The 26,213-nt window shown below is 41.4% G+C and overlaps 2 protein-coding genes across 3 annotated transcripts; one reads left to right on the top strand and one right to left on the bottom strand.

The window, feature by feature from the left end:
- The first annotated feature begins 322 nt into the window (after positions 1–322).
- On the top strand, positions 323–14,858 carry LOC125291723. 2 transcript variants are annotated; one of them, XM_048238574.1, is made up of 7 exons: positions 324–720; positions 1,080–1,164; positions 1,202–2,017; positions 4,362–4,605; positions 14,007–14,078; positions 14,276–14,314; positions 14,621–14,858. In XM_048238574.1, the coding sequence occupies exons 1-3, from the start codon at positions 588–590 to the stop codon at positions 1,920–1,922; spliced, it is 939 nt and encodes a 312-aa protein (XP_048094531.1). In that variant the 5' UTR covers positions 324–587; the 3' UTR covers positions 1,923–2,017; positions 4,362–4,605; positions 14,007–14,078; positions 14,276–14,314; positions 14,621–14,858. The 2 variants fall into 2 exon arrangements, with proteins under 2 accessions (XP_048094532.1, XP_048094531.1); XM_048238575.1 differs by lacking the exon at positions 4,362–4,605 and having other exon boundaries at positions 323–720.
- Positions 14,859–15,539: 681 nt separating this feature from the next.
- On the bottom strand, positions 15,540–19,998 carry LOC125292244 (granzyme B(G,H)-like). The gene is made up of 5 exons (XM_048239457.1): positions 19,945–19,998; positions 19,362–19,515; positions 17,779–17,944; positions 16,281–16,547; positions 15,540–15,713 (listed from the first exon to the last, which is right to left on the bottom strand). The coding sequence occupies exons 1-5, from the start codon at positions 19,982–19,984 to the stop codon at positions 15,540–15,542; spliced, it is 801 nt and encodes a 266-aa protein (XP_048095414.1). The 5' UTR covers positions 19,985–19,998.
- Between the last annotated feature and the right edge of the window lie 6,215 nt (positions 19,999–26,213).

Below are 26,213 nucleotides of genomic sequence, written 5' to 3'. Positions count from 1 at the left end.
CTCTGCCCAACAGGCTACCATAACCAACCATGTGCCCTCTCTATTTGAAAATTCAAACACTTGATAAATGCATCAATTGATTTATCTGAAGTGTGTTGGCCTGAGAGATATAACATTCAGGAGATGGATGAAGTCACTGTCAGCTTAATTGTCCTCTGTTTCATTGCGAGTGTTAAGAAGATACCATTTCATAGTAGCCAACAACAACAGTGCAATACAATGTGTATAACATCAAGTCCAGTGAAAGATATGGGACTGGCCTATGTGACCATGACAATTTTTGATTGGATTGTGTGCAAACACAATTTCCCTGTCTGCAGACTTCATGTTCATGTCCGTAAATCCGTTTGAATCATAGGCAATATGCCCTCTAGTGTTCAACGCAAAGAAGTGCATTATTTTACTGAGAGATTGGTAGCTTCCGGAGGCATATTCCGGACAGCACAACACCGGAAAAGAGAATTTCGCAAGTACACGGAGATCACGGAGGCTCCTGTAGCAATGCGTGGGTAACGGCGTTTTCGCAAACGCACACAGCTGTATGGAAACAAGGCACACTAATTAGAATTTCGAAACAGCAAATAACTATGATGAACGAGAGGCTCATTATGTCGGTTTTTCGCCACCCCGTGGTATGGAACATGCGCATGGAACACTACAGAGAGAGAACCAGAACCAATAACGCTTGGAAACAAATCAGCGTTGAACTGAGCCTGCCAGGTAAGTAGTTTGTTATGTTAAAATATGTAGCCATGCTCTAGTCCTACACAGCTAACGTTTACATGGTCAGCAAACAATCTGGACTAATGCAAAACTTTGTTGCGTTACAGCTCATCAATCAGTTATTTTGACTAAAAAGCCTATGACCTAGATTGTGTTGTTTTTTCCTAATTGCATGTAGCCTACTATTATGGTCTTGTGCTTTGCATCTTTTCCCTGTATTGACAGGCCCCATTGATTTGTCAGCATGCACACAAGTGCAATAGGCTCAGATCATAAGCCAACCTTCCCAACCCCAGTTATGTGATTGGGAGCAAAGCCATTTTCACATAACTTGTCTTTGCATTGTGTTTTCACAGAGAAAGACTGGCGGAGGAAATGGCGGGATCTTGGAGACCGGTGTGTGCGGGAGAGGAGGGAGGCTACAGAGCCCACCACCGGGGCCACTATGGCCAGCCACCGGAGAGCCTGGGGCCCACCACACTATGGCCAGCCACCGGAGAGCCTGGGGCGCCGCACCCCTGCTGGCTTTCCTGGACCCCTTCATATCCTCCAGACCGGCAACAGCAACATCAAACCTGCCCAAGATGGAGACTGAAGCTGTGCGTGACGGGCCCAGTGACGTGGAGGCCGAGAACGAGAGAGAATGGACAGACGAAGGTGTGCCTGACCGCTCGAGTGTGGCGAGAGGCCGCGTGAACGAGAGCACACCTGAGGGATCGAGTGTGGCGAGAGGCTGTGTGAACGAGAGTGCGTCTGATGTGACGGTTGTGGTGAGCGAGAGGGTCAATGAGAATGCGGCTGAGGGGTCGAGCGCTTTGAGGAAGAGGATAAGGGTGAGTGCGCATGACAGAACAGGTGCGGATTCAGAGCGAGGGCCAGGGGGGCTTCTGGGCAGGAAGCGAAAGGTGGGAGGGAGAGACGTTCTCAGCGAGTTTGAGGCCAACCTCCTGCTGGCCCTCGAGAAGATGAAAACCCCTCCTCCTCCTCCTCCTGCCCCCGTCCAGGATGAAGATGAGCTCTTTCTACTGAGCCTTCTGCCAGCGCTGCGCAGGCTGGACATCAGGGACAAGGCACGAGTGAAACTGGACATACATCGCCTCGTTTACCAAGCGGAATTTCAGCTGTCACAAGGCACGAGTGAAACTGGACCTACATCGCCTCATTTAAGCGGAATTTCAGCTGTCACAAGGCACGAGTGAAACTGGACCTACATCGCCTCATTTAAGCAGAATTTCAGCTGTCACAAGGCACGAGTGAAACTGGACCTACATCGCCTCGTTTGCGGAAATTCCTTGTAAGTAACAGGAAGGCTACACTGGGTGCGTAACTAAAGCGCTCCGTTCGCGATGCGTAAAAATAATTTTAGAAGACTGGTTTATTTTTTTGAACGTGCGCGGCTGCGCGCCGTTACCACGTCTGGTGTAGTCCATTCAAGTTATCATAGGGGTTGCAACAGACGTAACGTGAAAGGAACGATTCAGTTATGCAGCCGGTGTAGCCCCACTGTTAATAGACCTTTTTCGCAGCAGCCATTTTGACATGAAATGGGATGATGGGAATGGCTGATGGGAAATGGTACGGCAAGCACAGGTGTAACGTGTCTGTGAACATGGCTGGGAAATGGTATGGCAAGCACAGGTGTAACGTGTCTGTGAACATGGCTGGGAAATGGTATGGCAAGCACAGGTGTAATGTGTCTGTCAACATGGCTGGGAAAGGGTATGGCAAGCACAGGTGTAACGTGCCTGTGAACATGGCTGATGGGACAACCAGCCCATTAGAAGCCCAATTGTACACTGACACAGTTGTGAATGTTGGCCTTATTTAAAGGTGCTATAAGCGATGTTGGGTAACGTCACTTCTGTTGACGTTCTAACAAAACAGAGAGCTAGCCCGCTAACTCCCTTCCCCTCCCTCCCTCCTTAACATGCATCTCGTCTGTTATTGGCTGGAACACTGTTTGTTACGTTTCGTGGTGCAGGTTGCATGAGTTTGTTTTTGTTGCCGTTTGCAAGGCCTGGGCTGTATACAGAGACCGCTGTTTTTTTACAGTGTTTTCAGGGGGCAGGCCAAGGGGGCAGGCGAACGTTCGGAGAGCGTAGACACTATGGGCAGATCTGAGGCTAATAGGAGACCACTTCCAGCTAGCCATTCCATTGAAGCCCTTTCAATTTGGCGCCACTTTGACATCAAATAACGTTAAAACTGAAGCGTTTTAAGTCTTTATATGAACCTTTTCTATTTTCAGAGAAATACAACATTGTGTGATTGGTGTTGTAACCTTGTAACTGACTTTACGGCTGAGTAATAGCATTGTTTTCGGAAAAAAAAGTATATCATGACGAAATTTACGTAATGAGCATGCAACCATTATATTTATTCTATTATATTATTATTATATTATATTATATTTTTATTATATATTTGTATTTTGTTTGAATATGGGACTGTGTCCCCTACCATCTGACTATGAGTTTACACTTATTTTACGGTCAAGTCAAATATGTGTCAACGTTGTACAACAGTAATAAAATAAAATTGATCTATGAGGCCGAGGGTGACCCAGCCTTCATCACTGATGGCTTTCTATCTGAACAGTAGCCGTCATATCCACGATTCCCACAATTCTTAGCGATTTTACTACACAATCCCGAACTCTATCAAGCTCAACAGTGACCGCCCACCTCCACAACTATTACAAGTTCAAAATGTCAAAATTTATAATCTCACAGTTATGCTTTATTATGTACAGTTTATGAATTTGAATCTTACAATTATGACGTTTAATTCTTTACAATCTAGTATCTTCTATCTTGTCATTTTCACTTTTAATCTCATAATTATGACTTCTGATGTCATAGTTTATGACTCCATATCTTCATAATTGTTGTGACTATATCATAGTTGTTTGCCTTCATATAAACAGCAGGAGCCCTACACACAGATGAGCTTCTCTAAACAGGAGCCCTTTGTGTTGAGAGCATCTCCCATTCCCGCTTCTGTCACCCCTACAGCACACAAGGCCTAATGAAAGAGGCGTGATTTATTTAAAATACAAATTTATTTAAAATAAAATTTGGGGCAGCCGTGGCCTACTGGTTAGCGCTTCGGACTTGTAACCGGAGGATTGCCGGTTTGAATCCCGACCAGTAGGCACGGCTGAAGTGCCCTTGAGCAAGGCACCCAACCCCTCACTGCTCCCCGAGCGCTGCTGTTGTTGCAGGCAGCTCACTGCGCCGGGATTAGTGTGTGCTTCACCTCACTGTGTGTTCACTGTGTGCTGAGTGTGTTTCACTAATTCACGATTGGGATAAATGCAGAGACCAAATTTCCCTCACAGGATCAAAACAGTATGTAGTGCCCAAACAGGCTTACGTACAATTAAACACACAATACTTACTCAATAAACACTGTATATCTGGTTGTAGATAAAAACAACTCTTTACAATCACTTACCTGGAAAATTAACAGACCGCTGCACATTTGAATATGACTGTCAACTCATTCGAATGACATCAGAAACATGTGCAGTGGTCTCTTCATTCTTTATATGTGTGTGTGTGTGTGTGTGTGTGTGTGTGTGTGTTTTATGTCATATTACCTGACCGACTCCATCTTTTCCATCTGATTTGCTGCAGGTCATTTGGGATGTGTTAAAGCACTTCTTCCATGCCTTTTTGCATTTCCTGACCTTGTCCAGCGTGACTGTAGATTCATACAGGACACTCTCTGCTCGTCGTCCAGGACTCTGACCCCCACCCAGCTACCTCACACATCGCACCTTGTGGGATCTTCTCAGTATTCCTAGGGAGCTCCAGCACCTTCACAGCCTCGTTCAGCTGAGCATTGGTCTTCAGCTGAGGAGTATACAGTACACAGACAGTATGTTTACATGACACTTGAAAAAATCAAATTATTGTGATAGCCCGACTAGAAACCAGACAAAATCAAAGTAATTTTATTGACAAACTAACACACCCAGATAATGCAAATGAAAGTAGAATAACTTCTGCATGTATACGCTGAATTGGACTCAAACTGGCTAATGCACTAAGCCTTATGCCACACCGATGTATACCCTTAATTGCACCTTATTTTCTACATTTGAACATCTCCTGAATATCTACAACAAGTAATGTCAACTATTTATCTACACTGATATTGTCACTTGTTAGCAAGCTAATGTCGAAAGTTTTGGTGTTGATGCACAGGAAGGGAGGAAAATCACCACTTAGCTTAGTGGAGTAATACATGCATACTTTGGTCAATAAATCGGCTCCAGTGCATGTATACTCGGACAAGTTGTCCAGTTAAATGATCTAGTCAAGCTATAACTGTAACACACAGATGTTGAGCTATAACTAGCTTGACTTAACTGTGCATGTAAATGTACATGACTATGTGTCATGTTGTATAGTACAAGAACACACAGAACCTTAACTCATTGAGTGCCAAAAACGTAATATTACATTTTTCCTTCCCATGCGTTGAGTGCCAAAAACATAATATTACGTTTTTAGGTTGTTTTTTTTTTATTACGAAACTAGACACTCTAACACAACTTATATGTGATTTTGGGAACTCTGTGATGAATGGAAATGAAATATATGATGATCAAAAACTCATGAAAACACACAATCTACATTTTATCTGGACATTTTATCATAACTCGGTTGCCGCTTTGGGTCGAATCAGTGACGCATGCACGTCAGCTCAAAACCAGGCCATTGTCGTGGGTCTATCACTAGGTGGCAGTCTCGCCAGGTCACTTTACAGGCAACATTTCATATTTCATGAAAGACGTTATATCTCCATTTCTAGAAAAAAAACAGCGATTTTGATGAAAACTAGCCACTGTTTAGCTTGGGATTTCTCAGGAACAGAGGCGTGTAGAAATACACGGTTTGCACCCACCGAGAGCTTAAAGTCTCACCTTTCAAACGAGCCATTGTATGTGTTCATAGCTATAACACAGAATATGCTGTGGCTGTACAAAAATCATCAACAATGGTCTAGATTGCTGCTACTCTAAGACAAAGCTTCCGAAAACAGCTTGGCATTCAATGAGTTAAGACAAGGACAAAACAAGGACCATATTTGATCCCACAGGGAAGAGCTTACCCATCAGCTCCATCTGGAGCCCATAAAGTATGTCAGGGGGCTCTCTCGTATGAGAGGAACTAATTCACATCAAAATGGTCTGATCGTGATCGATTCACATTTAGTAGGATATAACAGTGTTATTCATAATAGAAGAAGTGCAGTAAGTCATCGGTATGATGCTTCATGTAAGGGATAATGTGTAGAACGCCGGTCATTGTTGGGAAAATAAGTCCCGACAGCGGACTTATTTTCCCAATAATGACCGGCGTTCGTATTATCCCGCTTATTACACGGCTACTTGCCAAACCGAAACAATAAACACCCCACGATATGACTTTTAGCCTACATAGCCTAGACTATTTGTTACCGTTCATCGTGGCTTTTGCTGAGAAACAAATAGTTCGCAACAACACACGCTGAACACAGGCTCAAACATTATTTAGAACACAGCTGATCAACCGTCTGCTTTTTTTGAAGTTCCAGTAGTTGCGGAGTGATATGAAAGACCTGAATTAGAAGCACAAACTCCGTTGCCATTGACAGCGTTCATTATTTTTTCAGAGGTCCTTTAGTCGAAAATAATGACCGCTAGAAATCCCATTAAAGTCAATGGAGCGTTTACTTGCATTGTGAAGAGCCGTGTAATAAGTGGAGGTTAATGTAATGCTTGTATGAAAGAAAGTGACTCACCTTCAGCAGCATGACGCCATGTTCAAAAGTCCTGGGGACGTAGTTTGGGTGAGGGATGTAGACACAGACGTCGAATCGCTGTTGACTTATCTCCCTCTTACTGATGTTGTCAGGCACGCGGGAACCTATTTTTGACCAGGGGTGCTGAATAACAAAAATAATGGATGTCCGACGATCATATGGTGTGTTGTGAAGACATCGTCCCAATTATGTGTTGTGATCTCGCCGCTGGAGCAAGATTGGTGTCGTGAAGCCTTGCGCACGCACAGTTCGACCCAAAGACTGTGCCCGATGAGTGCCCATAAAACGTTGGTATATGGCCGCCGAGTGGAGGGACTTGCCTAAAAGGACTTTGGCCTATATCAACCATAGGCCTACACACTTGATCGCTATAACATAGCTGAAACCACGCTACGGTTCTTACAGTAACTGACTCACGTTCACGTTGATCTCTATAACTGTTCATTTTTAGTAGCCTAGCCTATATTCAAACCTATCCATAACCCTTTTTTGCTATTTGACTCATCATTTCACATACAAAAATATAAATAATGTCAGACAGCGAATTAGTAATTATTTAAAAAAATATATAATCATTTTTAAAAATCTATCTCCTGCCAGCAGGGGGTGCTGCAGCACCCTCAGCACCCCCCTTCCCGCGCCCTTGGATGTTGTGGGCTCCCAGCACTACTGTTAATGGCCTAAAACACAGAGAAAACACCTGACATGCTACTGTAACGGTATCGAGCTGGTATGTAGCTGTGCAGTATGTACTGTACGTTATGGTAAACCTCCCTCCCAGCGACCTCAAGAGACGTGCTAGTGAGAGATACTAGCACTCATTTGTTTTAGGTTCCTTGCCAGCGCGCCTGCATCCTAATCCAATATGGGAAACTTACTACCATAGGACACATGTCATTGTGTGTTAATTAGTGCTGTCAAACGATTAAAATTTTTTATCACGATTAATCGCTGAATTCCTATAGTTAATCACGATTAATCACATATTTTATCATATGATTAAAATTCTATTATTTTGCATTTCTGAACTTTCCAGGAGTCCATATTAACAATAAAGCAATTATTGTTTATCTTCATTGGGATTCAAATGAAAGCAAAGCAAGTTACTTTATTAACTGAACTTTAAGACATAGGTCTATTTGATTATTTCAAATCAAATTTCAAAAGATGTGCAGCAGACCTGAGGCAACACAATATATTCTTCAGAAATATAGCTGATATAAACTGAAATAAATGCTACTGCAGAAGTGCATGCACAAAATGTAGGCCTACACACATTATAAAGGGCATAACGAACAGAAAATATTATATTCATGCTATATTCATTATCTTTGAGTTCAGTTGAAAATAAGGAACTTTTCAACATGAGTGCATTGCCATTTTATAGGCCTACAGTCTATGGTGCACTGTCACTTGCCACACACATCAACGCCGAAGTTTTTAACAGGCAAACACTGGATAAACAATGGATTTTATGGAGCAGCGACCAAATATAACTGAATTGTGATTTACACAGCTGCAAAGTGCGATGCTGGTGTGCGGAGTTGTATTGAAAATAATGGAATCTAATGTAAATGAATGTCGAAAGAGTGCATCGCAAATAGTAGCAGCCAAAGAGGAATGTTGATAACAGAACAAGTGACGGTGAAAAAATCTTTGGCGGCACACAACTAATGCGTCAGCCTAGGCTACTACTCTTTGGCCGGCTCGTTAGCCCAACCAAGTGTGTGCAGCATGCCTTTACGTAGCCTACTAACGGCGCATCATCATAAAGATACATTTGATCTGCATCACGCCCCATTAGTTATTAATTCACAGGGCATTCAATCATTTTACTAACACGGCAGTTATGAAGAATTGTGCTTATGTAACTTGCTCATGTCGAAACGATGTATATTACCAGCCTTATTCGTTTGCAATTCCCCGATGTATTATACAAATTTAGCATGTACACTTACCATAATATCCCATGCAAAACGGTTAGCTTGCTAGCTAGCTAACTGTGGAACTTCAGTATAACATACCCAATTATCTCACCTAGTTGTAGGAAATAGGCTACGTTCATATTACAAGTGATAGAATGAATGTGTGACTTATGTTTAGTTGATGTTATGACATAAAGTAAAGTTAAGCTTGCTAGTCAGCCACGGGCAGTTTGACTGTGCCTATCAATACTTACAACCGGACCCGCGTCACACAGAGCAGGTTGTTTGCGCCATGCCCCTTTTGAGGGGAAAACATTCCCTCAGAACAAGCCAGAGTGAACCGGTAGACATGTACCAACCACACAGCTAAGAACCCCTCCCTGAGTTTCTTTTGCCTACCATGTCCTCAAAAAAAATCCTGACAGAATTATGGCTACAAGCCATAAGAAGAGAAGACCGTATGACACTTCTGGTCACTGAGTGGGGTTGTTGCACCACTTCATTTTCGAGACTGAAGGGACATGTTTTTCTATTAATTGAATTAAGCTTTTGTAGGTATCTTTCACGGTCAACGACCGCAAAGTGGTTATGTATTGAGTGGTCATATTGATTTGTGGTATTTTTGTTATTATTTACTCCTCACGATTTCTGTACAATTACGTTTATTGACCCTAATTTGCGTTGGAGTTAATGAGAGGGGTTGTTTGTTTTCCCCCCGAAAGGGGCGGGAACGTTTGTCACGAGTCAAGTTCCCGGATGTGCCGGTCTAACGTATACATTCGTGACACTCCTGTTAGTAAACTGGAGAGCAAAACATAGGAACATGGTCACATTAATCCCATAAACACACAGATAACTCTTACACCAACCTTATTTTGTGCCTTTTATTCATGTTTGTTTCAAGATTTAGCAAGTTTACTATAAGCACGTTTTGCTCTCCACTTTGATGCAGCATAGATTTCCATTATATCAGTCATCTTCCCCCTAAAAGGGGGCGTGTATGCAGCACATACAAAGTTCTGTTCCATTCCATTCGTCAGTGCGTATTGTTTAGTTTCCGGTCTGGCTAGATCGGTGTGGTGTTGTAGTTGTTCTAACGTTACTAGTTGTTGCAACAGCATGTGAAAAAACTACAAAGTTAGTTACACCAAAATGAACGTTAATCTTAAAGCACAGTGCTGTCAGTTAAACGCGTTATTAACGGCGTTAACGGAAACCTATTTTAATAGCGTCAATTTTTTTATCGCGAGATTAACGTTCATTTCAGCAACTGTCAGTATGACATCCTCTGATCAGCACTCCTTTCTATATAACAACTCCTGCGTCTGTGGTATAATGGCACCAGGTAGATTAATAGGACCCTCCTGCAGACCTCAGTTGTGTCCAACCCATTAATCAACAAACAGTAAGATGCAAAGGTCACCAGCAGAGGGAGCCAGTGTAGGCTGCTGCCATTATGTGGGTTTGGAACACGAACAGTGATCAGATGTCAGGCTGTCTGAGTTAGTGGACTTTAATAGTGCTAAAGCATCCACCCATGATCATGCTTTATCATAAATAAATCTCTCACATTTCACACATAACCATGATCATGTTTTATCGTAAATAAACCTCTTACATTTCACTTTCACTAAAGTCAAGTCAACTGTCAGACTCTGAAGACTTATTTGATCACTTTAATGCAAAAATGGCAAACATTATGGATGACATTGCTCCATTACAATTCAAGAAAGTTAAGGACAAACAGAAAGCACCATGGAGGCAAAATCCAGCAGTTAAACTTCTAAAAAAGAGAGTGTAGGAAGACTGAAAAGAAAATGGTGTAAATACAAACTTCAGATCCACTATGAAATCCATAAAAGAGATGCTCCGCACATATAACTCTGAAATATGCAAAGCAAGACAGTCTTTCTTTTCTAACATTATCAATAGAAGTTCAAATAACACTCGTATTCTATTTTCAACTGTTGATAAGTTAACAAATCCCCCTCACAATTAGCTTCCTGAACTTCTCTCAACTAATAAATGCAATGAGTTTTCATCTTTTTTTTAAAGGTAAAATTGACAAAATCAGACTCAACATATCTGCTCAATTACAAATTCAACAACCTGAACTTCCAGCAACAAACAGAGGGAAACTAAACTTGATGTCAGAGTTCAGCTTGATAGACTACTGAAACACTTGAAAAAAAGCGGTACAGAATCTCAGCCCTTCCACATGTGTCTTAGACACTCTGCCTACCAATTTCTTCAAAACTGTTTTTCACCTCATAGCGGCCGGATGTCCTTCAAATTGTAAATGTATCATTGCTGTCTGGCACTTTTCCTAAGTCACTGAAAACAGCTGTTGTAAAGCCACTTCTCAAGAAGAATAACCTGGATGCCTCCATGCTAAACAATTACTAGCCCATATCCAATCTACCTTTTATTGGCAAAATTATTGAAAAAGTACTCTTTAATCAATTAACCACCTTCTAACATCAAATGGGTATTTTGATTACTTTCAGTCTGGTTTTGGGTAAATCACAGCACTGAAACAGCTCTCATTAAAGTTTCCAATGACATAAGCCTCAACACAGATTCAGGTAAAACATCAGTCCTAGTGCTACTGGACCTTAGTGCAGCATTTGACACTGTTGATCACAATATTTTACTACACAGACTAGAACACTGGGTTGGATTTACATGCATAGTTATCAGCTGGCTAAAATCATATCTACAAAGAAAGGAGCTTCTTTGTTGCCGCCGGAACTGTACCTCAACACCAACGTCCTTGACCTGTGGTGTTCCCCAGGGGTCGATCTTGGGGCCACTATTATTCAACCTCTATATGCTCCCACTTGGACAAATCATTCAAAATAATTTGATTTCATATCATAGCTATGCAGATGACACAAAAAATTTACTTAGCTCTATCACCAAACAACTATGGTCCTCTTGAATCTATGTGTCAGTGTATAGAACAAATCAACACCTGGATGTCTCAAAATTTTCTTCAGCTGAACAAAGAAAAAACTGAAGTAATTATATTTGGTAAAAATGCCACTCTCCTTGACACAAAAGGGGTTGAAGGCAAAGGATACTGTTAAAAACCTTGGTGTATTAATTGACAGTGATCTAAATTTCAACAGCCACATGAAAGCGATAACTAAATCAGCTTTTACCACCTCAAAAATATTGTCAAACTCAGAGGGCTGATGTCAAAACATGACTTAGAAAAACTCATTCATGCATTTATCTCCAGCAGGGTTGATTACTGCAATGGACTGTTCTGAGGCCTTCCTAAAAGACTATTAAACAGCTTCAGGTGATACAAAATGCAGCAGCTAGGACTCTAACAAAAACTAAAAGAACTGACCACATTACTCCAATTCTTAAGTCCTTGCACTGGCTTCCAGTAAGTCACAGAATTGACTTTAAAGCACTATTGCTTGTTTATAAATCAGTAAATGGAGCAGGACCTAAATACTTGTCAGACATGCTTCAGCAGTACACACCTTCTCGTCCTCTCAGGTCCCAGGTGAAAACCTGCTAGTAAAACCTACAGTTAGAACTAAACATGGTGAAGCAGCTTTTAGCTGCTATCTTGCGGCTCAGCTGTGGAACCAACTTTGGGATGACATTAAAAGGCCCCAACTGTAGCCAGTTTTAAATCTAGACTTAAGACCAAACTGTTCTCAGACGCTTTCTGCTAACTGTGCCGAGTTACAAATTCTGAATCTGCCTCGATAATTATTCTACTTTGTATTACTTTTTTTACTACTTTTGCCTTTGTTTTTGCTTACTAATTATTCTTTATTTTTAAATGATTTTACCTTGTGTTTTATGTTTTCTTTTTATTATGATCTTTACCTTTTAACTATTCTTTGACTATATTGCCCTTCTATGCTTTTATTTGTTATTATCGTTTGGTTTTGTTTATGTAAAGCACATTGAATGACCTCTGTGTATGAAATGTGCTATATAAATAAACTTGACTTGACTTGACTTGACTTACATTTCAGACTTAACCATGATCATGCTTTATCATAAATAAACCCATCACACATAACCATGATCATGCTTTATCATAAAAAACCCATCTCACATTTCACACATAACCATGATCATGCTTTATCGTAAATAAACACATCTCACATTTCACACATAACCATGATCATGCTTTATCATAAATAAACCCATCTCACATTTCAGACATAACCATGATCATGCTTTATCATAAATACATCTCTCATATTTCAGACATAACCATGATCATGCTTTATCATTAATAAATATCTCACATTTCACACATAACCATGATCATGCTTCACATTTCACACATAACCATGATCATGCTTTATTAAGCAATAAGCCCTGAGAGGCCGTAGGTTACACTGATTCTACAACAGCTAAGGGGCATTGTTAGGCACGACGCGCTAGCGGAGTAAAACCCCCCTTAGCTGTTGTAGATTAAGTGTAAACTACGAGACTCGAGTGGCTTATTGCTTTTCTAAAACTGTACTGTAATACCTGTACATTTACTAAAATACCTGGCAAAGTTTCATAAAGTAAAGGTACAGCAACTAGAAATATAACGAGTTATTCCTAGATAATCATTCTTCCGCCAAGAAATATATTTCCTCTATCTGAATGGTTGCCAAGCAACTTCGAGACGCAGCTACTTTAACTTTTGTATTAAGTTATGGTAGCGCAATAATATAGAACGAAATGCGGTCAAGGTGTATGTTTGTGCTGACTTAACCATGATCATGCTTTATAATTAATAAACCCATCTTACAATTTAGACATAACCATAATAGTCAAAGTCAAATGTATTTGCCTAGCACATTATTATACATAATTGTCATTTAATGTGCTTCACACAAACAGAACATAGAACCCCGTAGACTTCCGCTGAAGAGCTTGTTTCATAGAGAAGACAAAAGGTCAGAGTGTGAAGTTGAAACAGAGTGTGTCCTGTTCTCTGTGGAGGCAGAATGACAAGGTGTGTGTTTTGTGTGTGTGTGTGTGTGTGTGTGTGTATGTGTGGTTGGTGACATTGTGTGTGTCTGTGTGTGTGTATGTGTATGTGTGGTTGGTGACATGATGTGTGTGTGTGTGTGTGTGTATGTGTGGTTGGTGACCAGGTGTGTGTGTGTGTGTGTGTGTGTGCATATGTGTAGTTGGTGACGTATGTGTGTGTGTGTATATGTGTGGTTGGTGACATTGTGTGTGTGTGTGTATATATGTGTGGTTGGTGACAAGTGTGTGTGTGTGTGTGTGTGTGTGTGGTTGGTGGTGTGTGTGGTGTGTGTGTGTGTGTGTGTGGTTGGTGACATGGTGTGTATTGGGGGTGGGGGGACTTTCATGTAGTGAGTGGAGGTCACCTCAGGGTTCTCAAATGACTCAGATCCAACACCACCCGTCATTCCAAATGACTCAGATCCAACACCACCCGTCATTCCAAAACTCACCTCTCTCTCTCCCTCACTTCCTCCCTCTCCCTCACTCCCTCTCTCCTTCCACTTCTCTCTCTCTCTCTCTCTTCTCTCTCTGCTACAGGACTGCACTAACCCACGCTATCTGGCAGCTGGCTCATCCAACGCAGTCAAGTTGAGTCACTTCTTCGATAAGGTGACTAAATACTCTGACTCATATCTCAAACCACACACACACACACACCTGAAGCCACGGCCATGGCCTGCAAAGAGAGGCGGCCGTCTCCACATGGTGGTCATAAAAAGCATCACCAGTGCCACACACACACACGCACACAGACACCAGTGCCATAGTAGCATAGAGCCTCATAATGATGTGTTTGACTCCCTCAGGTTATAGAGAAGAGATATTTTACTAAGGACCCAAGCCAGGTAAGTGTGTGCTATATACTGCCTCTCTCAGTATGCTTCTCTCTTTCTCTATCTTGCTCTCTCTCACTCTTTCGCTCTCTCACTCTCTCTGTCATTCTGTCTGTCATTGCATCATTCAGACGAATGCACATTGCATTGGAAGCAAATTGCAGGCCTTTATGTAAAACGTGCAATACAAATATGCACTTGTAAATGAGTGAATCAAACCCATGCAGTTGTAAATGAGTGAATCAAACCCATGCAGTTGTAAATGAGTGAATCAAACCCATGCAGTTAAAAGTGAGTGATTCAAACTGTTTTTTCCAGCTCGCAGGTTTCACAGACCGAAAGCGTTTCAACTTCAAGAGTCTGCACTACGACTGAGCCTGACTGCAAGACCACACACACACACACACACACCCACAGGGGGCTGTGGTTTCCTCTACTGCTAGTTCAGCCATTGCCATCAACCCTTCTGCCATTTGCTCTCGTTTGGTCTCAGCTAGCCTCCTCATTTCTTGTACAGACAGCTCAAAACAAACTAAATAAAGCGTCTTAACACTTACACACTCTTACTTACACCTCGCCTCGTGACCCGTGATCCGCCTTTAAGCCCCAACGTCGTCTTCCAGGCAGCGCTGCATGGAAGGCACTAGGGTTATGCAAGGGTAAAACAGGGGGTTTAAAACACCACCGGGCATTTCTGTGTGTGTTTCTGATTCTATTCCTGTTTCATCTACTGTGAAGCACAGGAAAGAAAAATGCAGCAGACTGCTCCAAACCCTGATATGAGCTTTATTGGCTCTTTATTTGGGTTATGTCATATTGTGTATATTTATATATAATAATATTCATAATACAATATATTTGCACAAGGTTGGAGAGATTCATATGGAAATACAGCGTTAAAAAGAGAACTCCACTGCTTCATACAGACAGACAGGAATTGGTTCCAGAGAATAGATGTTTATTGGAGAGATGATGCAAAGCTACAATGAGAACACCAAGCTAATTAATCAGATACCCTTTACCTCATGTTTAATGGGATAAGATGGTATATGTGTCACAATAGCACAATTTATTTAAATGTGTACAGTACATAGGGCTAGTTTATTTTTTTTATTGTCCATGACTTTCTTAAGTAGCAGTCTGTATGCGCAGGCAGGTAAACGAGAAGCTTGATTATTACATGTGAACGTGTGGTTTGTCTCTCTTCTTAATATTATGCCTCTCACTGAGTTCCTGTCTACAGAGTGTTCTTTACACTAAGAACTTTTTCAATCCAGGGCAGGAAGTGGGGCACTCTCGTGTAGACTTCTGGGTATTCTGGGGTGTCACATGGTGCACCTGTGTAGGCTGTGACTCCATACAGGATCTTGGCCTTGCCCTTTGCACAGATAAGAGGACCTCCGGAATCACCCTGGCAACAAACAGAAGAGGGGACAAGCCAATCAGGAGACAGTGCTCTCTGATACAATACATGGCCTACAAAGGACCACCGGAGCACACAGATGCTTAAAAGGCTTATTTCATATTTTAGAACGGTGCAGCAGGTGACCGTGTCTGGTGAAGATGTAATCATTGAACCATTTGTCACTTGCTGCACCGTTCTTTAAAAACAAAAAGCAATTTAAACATCTGATCCTGTCCTTTTTACTGCATAACCGGTCCTCTCCCATGAAGCACCGGATTGTTACCAGCACGGAATAACTACCAATTTTCACAATCTATGGCCTGTTGATGGGTAACTCAGTCTCAGTTGTGGTAGCATGTAAGGGTGTAATAGGTTAAAGGGCCATTCAAAAGTATAAAACAGTAATCACTATTAGTTGATTAGGGGATTTCAGGACAGGTCATTTCAGGTAGGTAACTCGATACAAAAACGTGAGTACATCACAATAATTTTAGCTGACGTCCAACGCCTGTGTTCCAGATGTGCTCCTGATCATTCCTGCTCTCGTGGCCAGACAGATGGGTGCTGACTTACCTGGCAGAATCCCTCTTTGCCGTCAGGGACACTGCAGGTCATCTGGGCCTGGTCATAATACTGTTGCCATATGTCTTTGCATTCTTTTGGTAGCTTCAGTGTGACTTTAGCTTCATACAGGACACTCTCTGCTTGCTTCCCAAAGCATCTTCTCCCCCATCCTGCCACCTCACACTGCACGCCTGCCGGGATGATGATCTTCTCACCCACCTTAGGGAGCTCCAGCACCTGAACTTTTTTTTTCTTCAGCTTAGCCTTGGTCTGCAGCTGGAAAGTAAATGGAATGGAACATATGACTCATGTTGTACATACATACATGCACACACTTTGAATGAAAGCATCAGCAAAATGAATAAGTATTGTATACTTTAAGTACATACAGTACATGCTGCACATATAAACCAAAGAGCAGGTCATTCCAGAGCAAATCTGACGTGAGTGGCTCCATCTTAAATGCTACATCCACATCACATTCATTCACATTCATTAGGATGATCATATGAAATGTACTTAAAGTATACAATACTTATTCATTTTGCTGATGCTTTCATTCAAAGTGAGTATTACAAGGTACAATCTCCCCAGGGATGACCAGAGCACTACAAATACTTAAACTTTTTATTGTGGTGCAAACAATTGACTGACGTTTTGATGCACTGCGGCTTTCTCAGTCACTGGTACCATTGCACAGACATTCCCCTCCCTCTCCCTTTATGCAATCACAATATGGACTAAGCAACAGCGCGTCACTATGTCCAGGCAAATCATGGGTCTAGCGCTTCTCTGAAATTCTGGAGGATTGATAGAATACTACCTCCCCAACGAGGTGGATATACTGTCTGTTACTGAAAAGAGAAGTGTTTTGGATTCACACACTCAACACAGTTGAGCCCCATGGTTTACAGTAAATGAAGAATTATGTCTTTCTTGTTTTTGCTGATTATGTCATCCTTTAATTTTGAATTATTTTGATTATTTTGTCATTTTTAATTCACACTGACCAAAGATGTACTTTATGCCCACTTTTCTTTCTATGAGCGAGCGCTCTTACTGGTTAACTGCTGCAAATACCCACCCCTTAACCAATGCCTTGGGAGAGGGAGGGGAGAAATGTCTCTATTATCTGTGCAATGGTACCAAGTATGGTTGGACTCTGAGGAGGACGAGGAAGTTTAAAAGTATTCAGAGTGCTCCGGTCATCCCTGAGTTTAGTCTCCTAGAAGTAGCCCAGCCTGTCTTTCTGGTGAGTGCCAGGAATGCACCCCAATGCAATTGAATTGTATTTCATAGAAATATATTATTTATAATGGAAAAGCAGTGATTTCCAGTTCAGTATGTAGGATAAGTGTGATTGCCACATAGAACTAATATATTTAATGCCCCACACTCATAAAGTGATATTCATGTTATTAGTCATGTAAAATTAATTCAGCTAATGTTGAGTAGGGTAGTCTGATATCATGATAATGTTATTCATCTAGTGAAAGAGGTGATTCACCTTCAACAGCATGATGTCATGATGTCGAGTCCTGGGGTTGTCATTACTAAGCTTTTCCTTGGGGTAATCTGGGTGTGGGATGTAGTCACTGTTGTCAATGTTGATATGCTGTTGGCTCTTCTCCTGCTTACTGATGTTATGGGCTCCCAGCACAACTGTTAATGGCCTAAAACACAACAAATAACATGTGATATGCTACTGTAACAGTAGCCAGCTGGTATGTAGCAGTGAAGTATGTACGTTATGTAAACATCCCTTCTGACGGCATAAGGGGTTTGCACGGACGTCACGGTCTGGCCGGTAACCATAGTAACCCAGCATGTGCGGCCATGTTGGCGGTATTCAGTGAATGAAGTACAATGGAGTATTATGCACTTTGGATATCTTACGTGATTGTAGCCGTGTTTAAACAACAGTAAAGCTCATCAAAATGCGTCTAAGATGCAAAGGCATATAGGGCAGGACTTGGACCACAAGAAAATGAGCGATATTTCGAGAAATGACGGATTATTGGCAGCGCAGATCCATATGAGTTGGGTGAGGGAGACGCAGTACCAAGTTCAACCACAAGCGCCCCCCTTCCTCTGATAACTTCTGGCATTATTCTCCTTTCTCCTTGGTTATTTTAATAACTTTTGGAAGTCGATACCTACACCAGATGTTTTTCTCAGTATGACCTATTGGTACAACCTAAAACACAGCAATAATTAACCATTTTCCTTGACAATCGTAGGGATTTACCTAATGCCTTCTAATGAGGCAAGTATCTCCAATCTGATGACACACCCGTGCAAACCCCTAATAGAGAGTTAAGTCATTTAGAGACGAGTGACCGTCGCAGGAAGTGCATCATAACAAAGGGACGCCAGACCCTCTTGTAACAGCTGTACTCGGTGATACTGCAGACTTGTGAAATTAGTTAGAAAATAAGGCAGAAAAATGACAAATTTCCTCATGCTGCTTCCTTATTGGCATGTGAAGAAATGTACAAACAGTCAAAAGGATGCCTTCTTGTGTGTGATTTCTGCAGTGATACTGAAAACGTGTTGATAGCCTATACTTTTGCTGTAGTGTAAAGCATGTCACACAGTAGCCTAGCCTACAGAAAACACTTAATTGATGTGATATAATGATGACTTGTTAAATGCCTATAATGGTTTATTAAACATCATAGTAATTTATTTCGTCAGTCATCAGTAATAATAAAAAAGCTTCTACCTAATGTGACTATTTTGTATATAAACTGTTTTGTATATAAAAGAAAATATGTGTTTTCCCACTGTATTCTCCATAAAGAGTAAAGTAAATTATGTACTTATTTCCGGAATTGACGTCACTTCCTGGACTAGTCTGAGGCTGGTCTGAGGTCTCTAAATGACTTAACCCCTACTGGACCGTGCGCTACCCGGCCAAAATCCTGGCGCGGCAGAGAGAGCTATGTTATTTTGACACCACATTGTCACGCTACCGGTCGGGAACGTCGAGTATGCAAGACACATTAAACGTAGAGTATACTCGACATTCAATGTCGCGACACCATGTATCTACTTTCTTCTCTCTCACACACACAAGCAAGGTCGCACCTGCGATTATAACAGTGTGCAGCAGTCAGTACGTAGTCCTCTCTGATCAGCACCCCTCCACACACATGGTGTCCTCGTGTCTGCAGTGAGGCCATGTAGGGTCTGGAGTGGGGCTTGGCCTCACGACCACCAAAGATGCCACTCTGCAAGGCACCTGACAATCCACAATCATCCATCAGTAACTTGCTCCTCAGGTATGTTTCTTCATTTCCATCTGCCTCAACTGTAAAGCACTTTGGGTCAACCCTTGCTGTTTTACAGTTTGTTGCCAATTGCTACACACTAAAAATTATAGATCAGACCAAAGCTTCAAAACGTATTGTATCCATACACTGTGTAACCCCATACCTTAAAGACATTTTCTGATTTGTACTTTGTTTGCATTTCTGCAACACAGTTATTGCAAAACACAACACACCGTTTCTTCCATTAGACATTTTGTTCAAAAATGAAATCTCTTGTAATCATTGGGAAAACACTTCCATTCAAAATGCAAAACACATCTGGTAATCTGAAATACTCACACACATATCTGAAAAAACTTACACAGAAAAATACCAATCAACTTGTTGAATCATGTTACCTGAGAGGGATAGATGAGAGAGAAGCAGAAACACCAACATTCTTCACTGCCGAACAAAACTGTCTCACACACACACCACGCATCTCACCTTATAGGCTACACAGCTTTTACACACTCTTTACACACTTTAGACAGTTAACCACAGACACACACACACACACTTCTCACACACACACCTTGTTAAGTCCACATGAATACAAAGAGAACTGTGTGTGGGGTTGTGTGTTTCATATTCAGCAAGAAAACTCACACCTTTTGCAGGCTTCAATGGGCAGTGACTAACTTCAAATAGTTAACCCGGGCTACAGCAGTGTCTTATGGGGACCACAGACCAGCTACATACAGCAGTGTCTTATAGGGACCACAGACCAGCTATAGCAATGTCTTATGGGGACCACAGACCAGCTACATACAGCAGTGTCTTATAGGGACCCTGATTGGAGCGCTTCCCAAAACAACAGCCATAAACACGTTACCAAGATGGCCGCCAAGTACGGGGACTTGCCTACAAGGACTTTGGGTGCGCGCATCATGACCAACACCAGACCAGCTTGTTTGTTTCGGTGTCAGAGCCATGGGGTAAGGGGTTGCTTGATTGGTTGTTTAGGTTGCCTACGTTAAGAAGCTTAGTGTAAGATATTCCCATAGATATTACAATCCTGGTCATAGGCGTGCATACATAGACACTAGGTGGTGCACTAGGAAGTTTGCCTTTTATCGAAACTGCCCTTTTGAAACTTGTTTTTTTTTTTTAATTATTAATATTATTAAGATTTTACTGAGGTCGGTTTTGAAATGATCTTTTGAAAACCTGAGCCATTAAAAACGACTGAAACAATGCCCCGAAATGAGCCACCTCCTTGCGCACACTCGACCAGCCTTTCTCTCTTCCTTTGTCACGTGAACTCGCGCGGTCGCGTGCAGGGCACGCCAGATGCGCAGCACCATAGCAGTTCAGTAAGGTCTTCAGATAGCAGGCATGGTCGCTGACAGGCTGCTTCTCCCGTGCCCCATCAGCCAGGTAACATACAGATCAAGCAAAATCTTACAGTTTGCCCTCTAAGCCCAACATGTAATAATTTTGTTGTGCAGTAAAAAAATCTCATTCAGCACCAAACAAGCATTTTTGCCGACTGGTCACCTGATAAACTAGTTAGATGAAGCTCGATAAAGTTTTACGCTGTAGCCCAAATCAATGACAGATAACGTGACGACCACATAATTTCGGTAGATTTTGCAAATTTATGTGTTAAGAAGAGCGTTTTCTGTTGGATATGTTTTGTTAGGCAACATGTATTAACACATTCATTTGTGACAGAAGAAACGGGAAGTTCCCCATTACCTGTGAAAAATGCCCATTCTGCATTCATGTAATGACAACAGTCAGTAGCCCACTATAAAGTGCGCCACATACTCGACGCACCCGACCTGTAGTATGACAATGTGACGTCACAGAAGCGCCGTAACCATTTATACTCGCGCGTCGTGGTCACGACACATAGACGCAATCGACCGCTACCTGAACAGAGGTGACGCTGGTTTGGAAAAGCCATCTAACCGGTCATCCACTACGTTACACAGGCAGAAGAAGCTGCATTAAATTAACATATCTAGTAGCAGAGAATGTAAACGGGCTCTGCTATTACAGGCCAGCCTCTGTGATGGTAAAATCTTACTTTGGTTGCTACTATTCCAACTTTGAGCAGGAACATCATTATCATCTAGTTTCCTGCTGCAACGTGAAGATTATGACAGGTAGATAGATAGATGGATATATAGGATAGATAATTTTAATCATCTGAGGGAAATTTTAATAATTTAAACAGTTTTAACAAACACTTAGCTGGTTGAGTTTGTGTAATTTCCTGGTAAGACTTTGGTTGCTACTATTCACAACTATTTTGTCTCAGGCCCTTAATAGATATCCTTTAGTTTTTAAAATCCCAGGGAAATAAAATTTAAACAGTTTAGTTTCTGGTTGATTCTTTTTCCTGAAGGAAAAGAGATTCCATGTGTTGCAACTATCGCTGGTAACTTTATTAACTTCTCCAGCAAACTATTACAAATTCACGACTGTAACAAAACACTGCAACTCTCGCTTGCCCCTCGAACTAGTCCATCTTCCTGTTTCCGCTTTGTCGCTCGCCTGAAAAAAAGAGTGGTGCGCTACTCTCAGCTACCTTAAAACTAAAAAAAAAAATAGATGTACGCGCGATAGCGGTACAAAAATATGACAGCCGGGCCAGTCCTGTACATCCATTCACGAAAATAAATCACACTTCAATTTGTTCCATCTTTTACTCCATCCCCACTTTGAAACTTTTGTGTATGCTTGTTTGGCATGCCTGAGTGTGTGTGTCTTTGCACAGAAAGTAGCCTACTTGTGCTGAAAAGGTGAATAGATTGTAGAATAGCCAAAGAAGATGTAGCATTGTTATAAAACCTTTAAAAATCTCTAAACAATCACAAGTAGGGCAGGTCATCACAGTTCATCCATTGCAACTGGATTGATGAAAGGTCACTTGCACCTGTAGGCTACATTGTATTTGGGAAAAGCAAAAGGTATCAGCATAATGTTATTTATTTATTTATTTATTTTTATGTATTTATAAACAAAAAACATCTCTATCATCAGTTCCATGCCAACCAACAGCTATCAAAAACAAAGGTCATTTTGGATGGATGGATTTTTGTGAATGTTTCTTCTTCTACATAAGATTTTAGTCATCTTTAGTTCATGTAATACTTTTTATTGTCAATGCACAAATTAAGTAACAGTAGTCTGAAACGCTATTGTTAATGCACAAATTAAGTAACAGTAGTCTGAAACGGTAAATGCTGTTTTTACATCTAACCAGTGGTGCAAATAACTGATACATGTCCAAATGGGCCTTGATGAAATGCGTCAGCTGTTCATACACATTTTAACGGCCAAAGTTGAAGAGGTCCGTTATTGTTCGTTGCAAATATAGGCTGATAAATATAGGATTATAAGGTAAGCCTGTTTACAACATAAATTGTCAATAGGCTATGCTTTGTGAATAAATGTAATCTCCTTTGAAACCAATGGCTTTACGCCTTTTACAGTATCAAGCGACTTTAAACTGCCATATCGCGGGCGAAAGTTGAACATTCACGCAGTTCCATGAGTCAAGGAAATGAAGTAGCCACTTCAAATGGGACCCACTACACAGTAGCTTAAGGTGTGTTGCTAAAGCAGCCATTAATGAAATGAAGGTGTCATTGTTTGGATACTTCACGGCTCTTTTTAATTTCACAGACTACAACTACCAAGCTGGAATCAAAGCACATCGATTCCCTTCACACCCTGCACGCGCTTTAAACAAAATAAACAGGCGTCTCAGTCTCACCATGTATAGGCAAAACTGTATCAGACCCGGTAACGTTGGTAAATCTTCCATTGCACAGAATGATTTTGTAGCACGTTTGGCAATAAATGACAGTCGAAAAGATACAAACAGTGCTGCTATCAATTTGTTTGGTATAACCGCGATTTATAGTTTTCTACAAATGCAATCAATCAAATGGGCCTCCATCACTCAACCAACGCTAACGGTAACATTACCTAGGTCCTTATTGATATTACAAGATTAACGTTTTCTGCAGTAAAACCAAGCATGTCCGATAAAACATCCTCACTTCAACTTCATGTGAACATCGTCCTGTCCTTATTAGATGTTCGCTGCGTAAATTACAGTCCTTGTAGAAAGTGTCCATTATTTTTTCAACCCACTTTTAACTTCCAAAAAAAATTACGTCCTCACTGCAACGATCGCCATCTAGTGGACAAACGACTACTTATCGCCAATACTGAAAATGCAGCCATGATGATGATGAATATTTGGCTTTCTTTTGATCCTATTGAATTTGTAATTATGTATCGGCCGTTCTAATACCGATAGTATGTGGGTGCCTGTGTGTGTGCATGTTTATATGTGTGCACCGCCATTTATTAGGCCAATGAGTGTACAGTCACTAAATGTACACATAACCTAATTTTTTAGCCCCCCCCATGGATGAAATTCTACTAAACTTGGCATACCCCAGACCCCCAGAGAATGCCAGGTCAATCATACACATAAAATTTGGTGCAGTTCTGAACATCTTTAACTGAAGATAAAGCATTAAAGCAGAATAATATTGCATTTTCATTTTTTACCGCTTTTACATTTTTGATTATGAGCCAGGTTGATGTGGGCCTTGAGACCAACATACCATAAAAAGATTCACAGAGAACTGTGTTCGCCCTACCCTCCTTTCGGGGTCCAGTCCAGCGGGGGCTGCAGATGAAAACTAAAAATGATGGTTCCATGCTATCCATGTGTAAGTACATGCCCCCAAGTTTTGTGTACCCCGGTCTTTCAGTGTCCCCGAACCTTGTTGGTGTATGCGCCACTAAATGTACACATAAATTATTTTATTGTAAGGCCCCCATGAACGAAAAGTACACAAAACTTGGCATGCATTCAGAGGGTGTCATAATGATCCTACACTTTTAATTTCGTGCAGTTTTGACCTTGTCAACCAGAGATATTGAGATGAAAACACCTAATTTTTGCTTTTAATTTTTAACTAGGTGGCGCTATACATGAAAATAAGTGGTAATGGGATGGGTTGGACATGCCCCTTAAGACCAACATACAAAAAAAAAAAGGTGGACCTCCTAGGCCCTACGGTTCTCGAGATATTCACAGAAAACTGTCTCGGCCACCTACAGGCCAGTTGGTGTATAGTAACATAAATTAATTTATTGTGTGGCCCCCCATGAACGGAATTCCACAAAAACTTGGCGTGCAGACAGAGGGTGTCATAATGATCCTACACTTCCAATTTCGCAAGTAGTTTTGACTATGTTAGGTCACAGATACCTTCAATTACACCACCTCATTTTTACTTTTTGTGTTTAACTAGGTGGCGCTATACATGAAATGAGTGGTTATGGAATGGGTTGACATGGCCCCTTGAGATCAACATACAAAAAAAAAATGGTCCTCCTAAACCCTACGGTTTTCGAGATATTCACAGGAAAACTGTGTCTGCCCTACCCTCCTTTTCGGGGTCCAATTCAGCTGGGGGGCTACAGATCAAAACGAAAAACGATGGTTCCATGCTATCCATGTGGGGTTACATGTCCACCACAGTGTAAATTCCGGTCTTTCAGTGTCCCGGGAATCATTGATCGGAAATTTGGGCATCGCGAAAAAAAGAAAAAAAAAAAAAGAAAAAAAAAGAAAAATCTGATTAAACCTATATGATCACGCTGCCAAGTGCCGCGGTCATAATAACTCCTTCTGGAGTACTGTTTGGTCTCTTTATTGTCTCTTACAGATCAAGTAAAATCGCATTACAGTTTGCCCTCTAAAGCCCAACGTGTAATCATTTTTGTTGTGCAGTAAAATCTCTCATACAGCATCAAACAATAAGCATTTTTAGCCGACTGGTCACCTGATAAAGTTTTACGCTGTAGCCCAAGTCAATGACAGATAACGGAGAGGACGACCACATAGGCTACAAATAATTTCGTAGAGTTTGCAATTGCAAATCTATGTGTTAAGACTAACGTTTTCTGTTGTATAGGTTTTGTTAGGCAACATAAATTAACACATTTTGGTCTCTTTATTGTCTTAATTGTATATTGATTTACTAATTGCAGCACAAGTCAAATTTCATTCAACATGTGCGTGTAATTTTTTTTTATAATTAAGTGTTCCACGTGCCCCCAACGTACCTGCCCCCCAAAATGTATGTGCCCCAATCCTGTCCTCCCCCAGCCCACTTTCCCTCCCTCCCAATCCATCCCTCAATTAAGACAATAAAAGTGATCCTGATCCTGTTGGTATTTTTTTCTGCCTTTCTTCCACAACCAAAAGACCCAGGGCAGCTTAGTAGCGGACATATTTTGATTTGCGGCAGATCGTGAGCAAGAGTAGTGTGAAAATGCTAGCACTGTTTTGCTTACATTTAGTAATCTGACTGGACCCGTGTTTCGCGCTAGCAGCTGAATGTGTGCCAGCTGATGGAGGGTATTTGTGCTCAGTGTGACTACTTTTCGCCACACAAAGGCAACCCAAGTCAATAATCAGCAGTGTAGTAGTGCTTTGAAGTCTGTCCGGTCTGCAGTCACACACACACACCTCAAGCCATAGACTTGGCTTTCAATGAGAGTGGTCTGTCTTCACATGATGGTCTTAAAAAACATCATCAACTGCATGGTACTGCTGATAACAGACTGCTCTGCCTCTGCAATA

Source organism: Alosa alosa, chromosome 3 (assembly GCF_017589495.1).
Source record: "Alosa alosa isolate M-15738 ecotype Scorff River chromosome 3, AALO_Geno_1.1, whole genome shotgun sequence".
Classification (NCBI taxonomy): domain Eukaryota; kingdom Metazoa; phylum Chordata; class Actinopteri; order Clupeiformes; family Clupeidae; genus Alosa; species Alosa alosa.
Note: the sequence above shows the minus strand (reverse complement) of the source record. Positions and strands in the feature narration are given on the sequence as shown.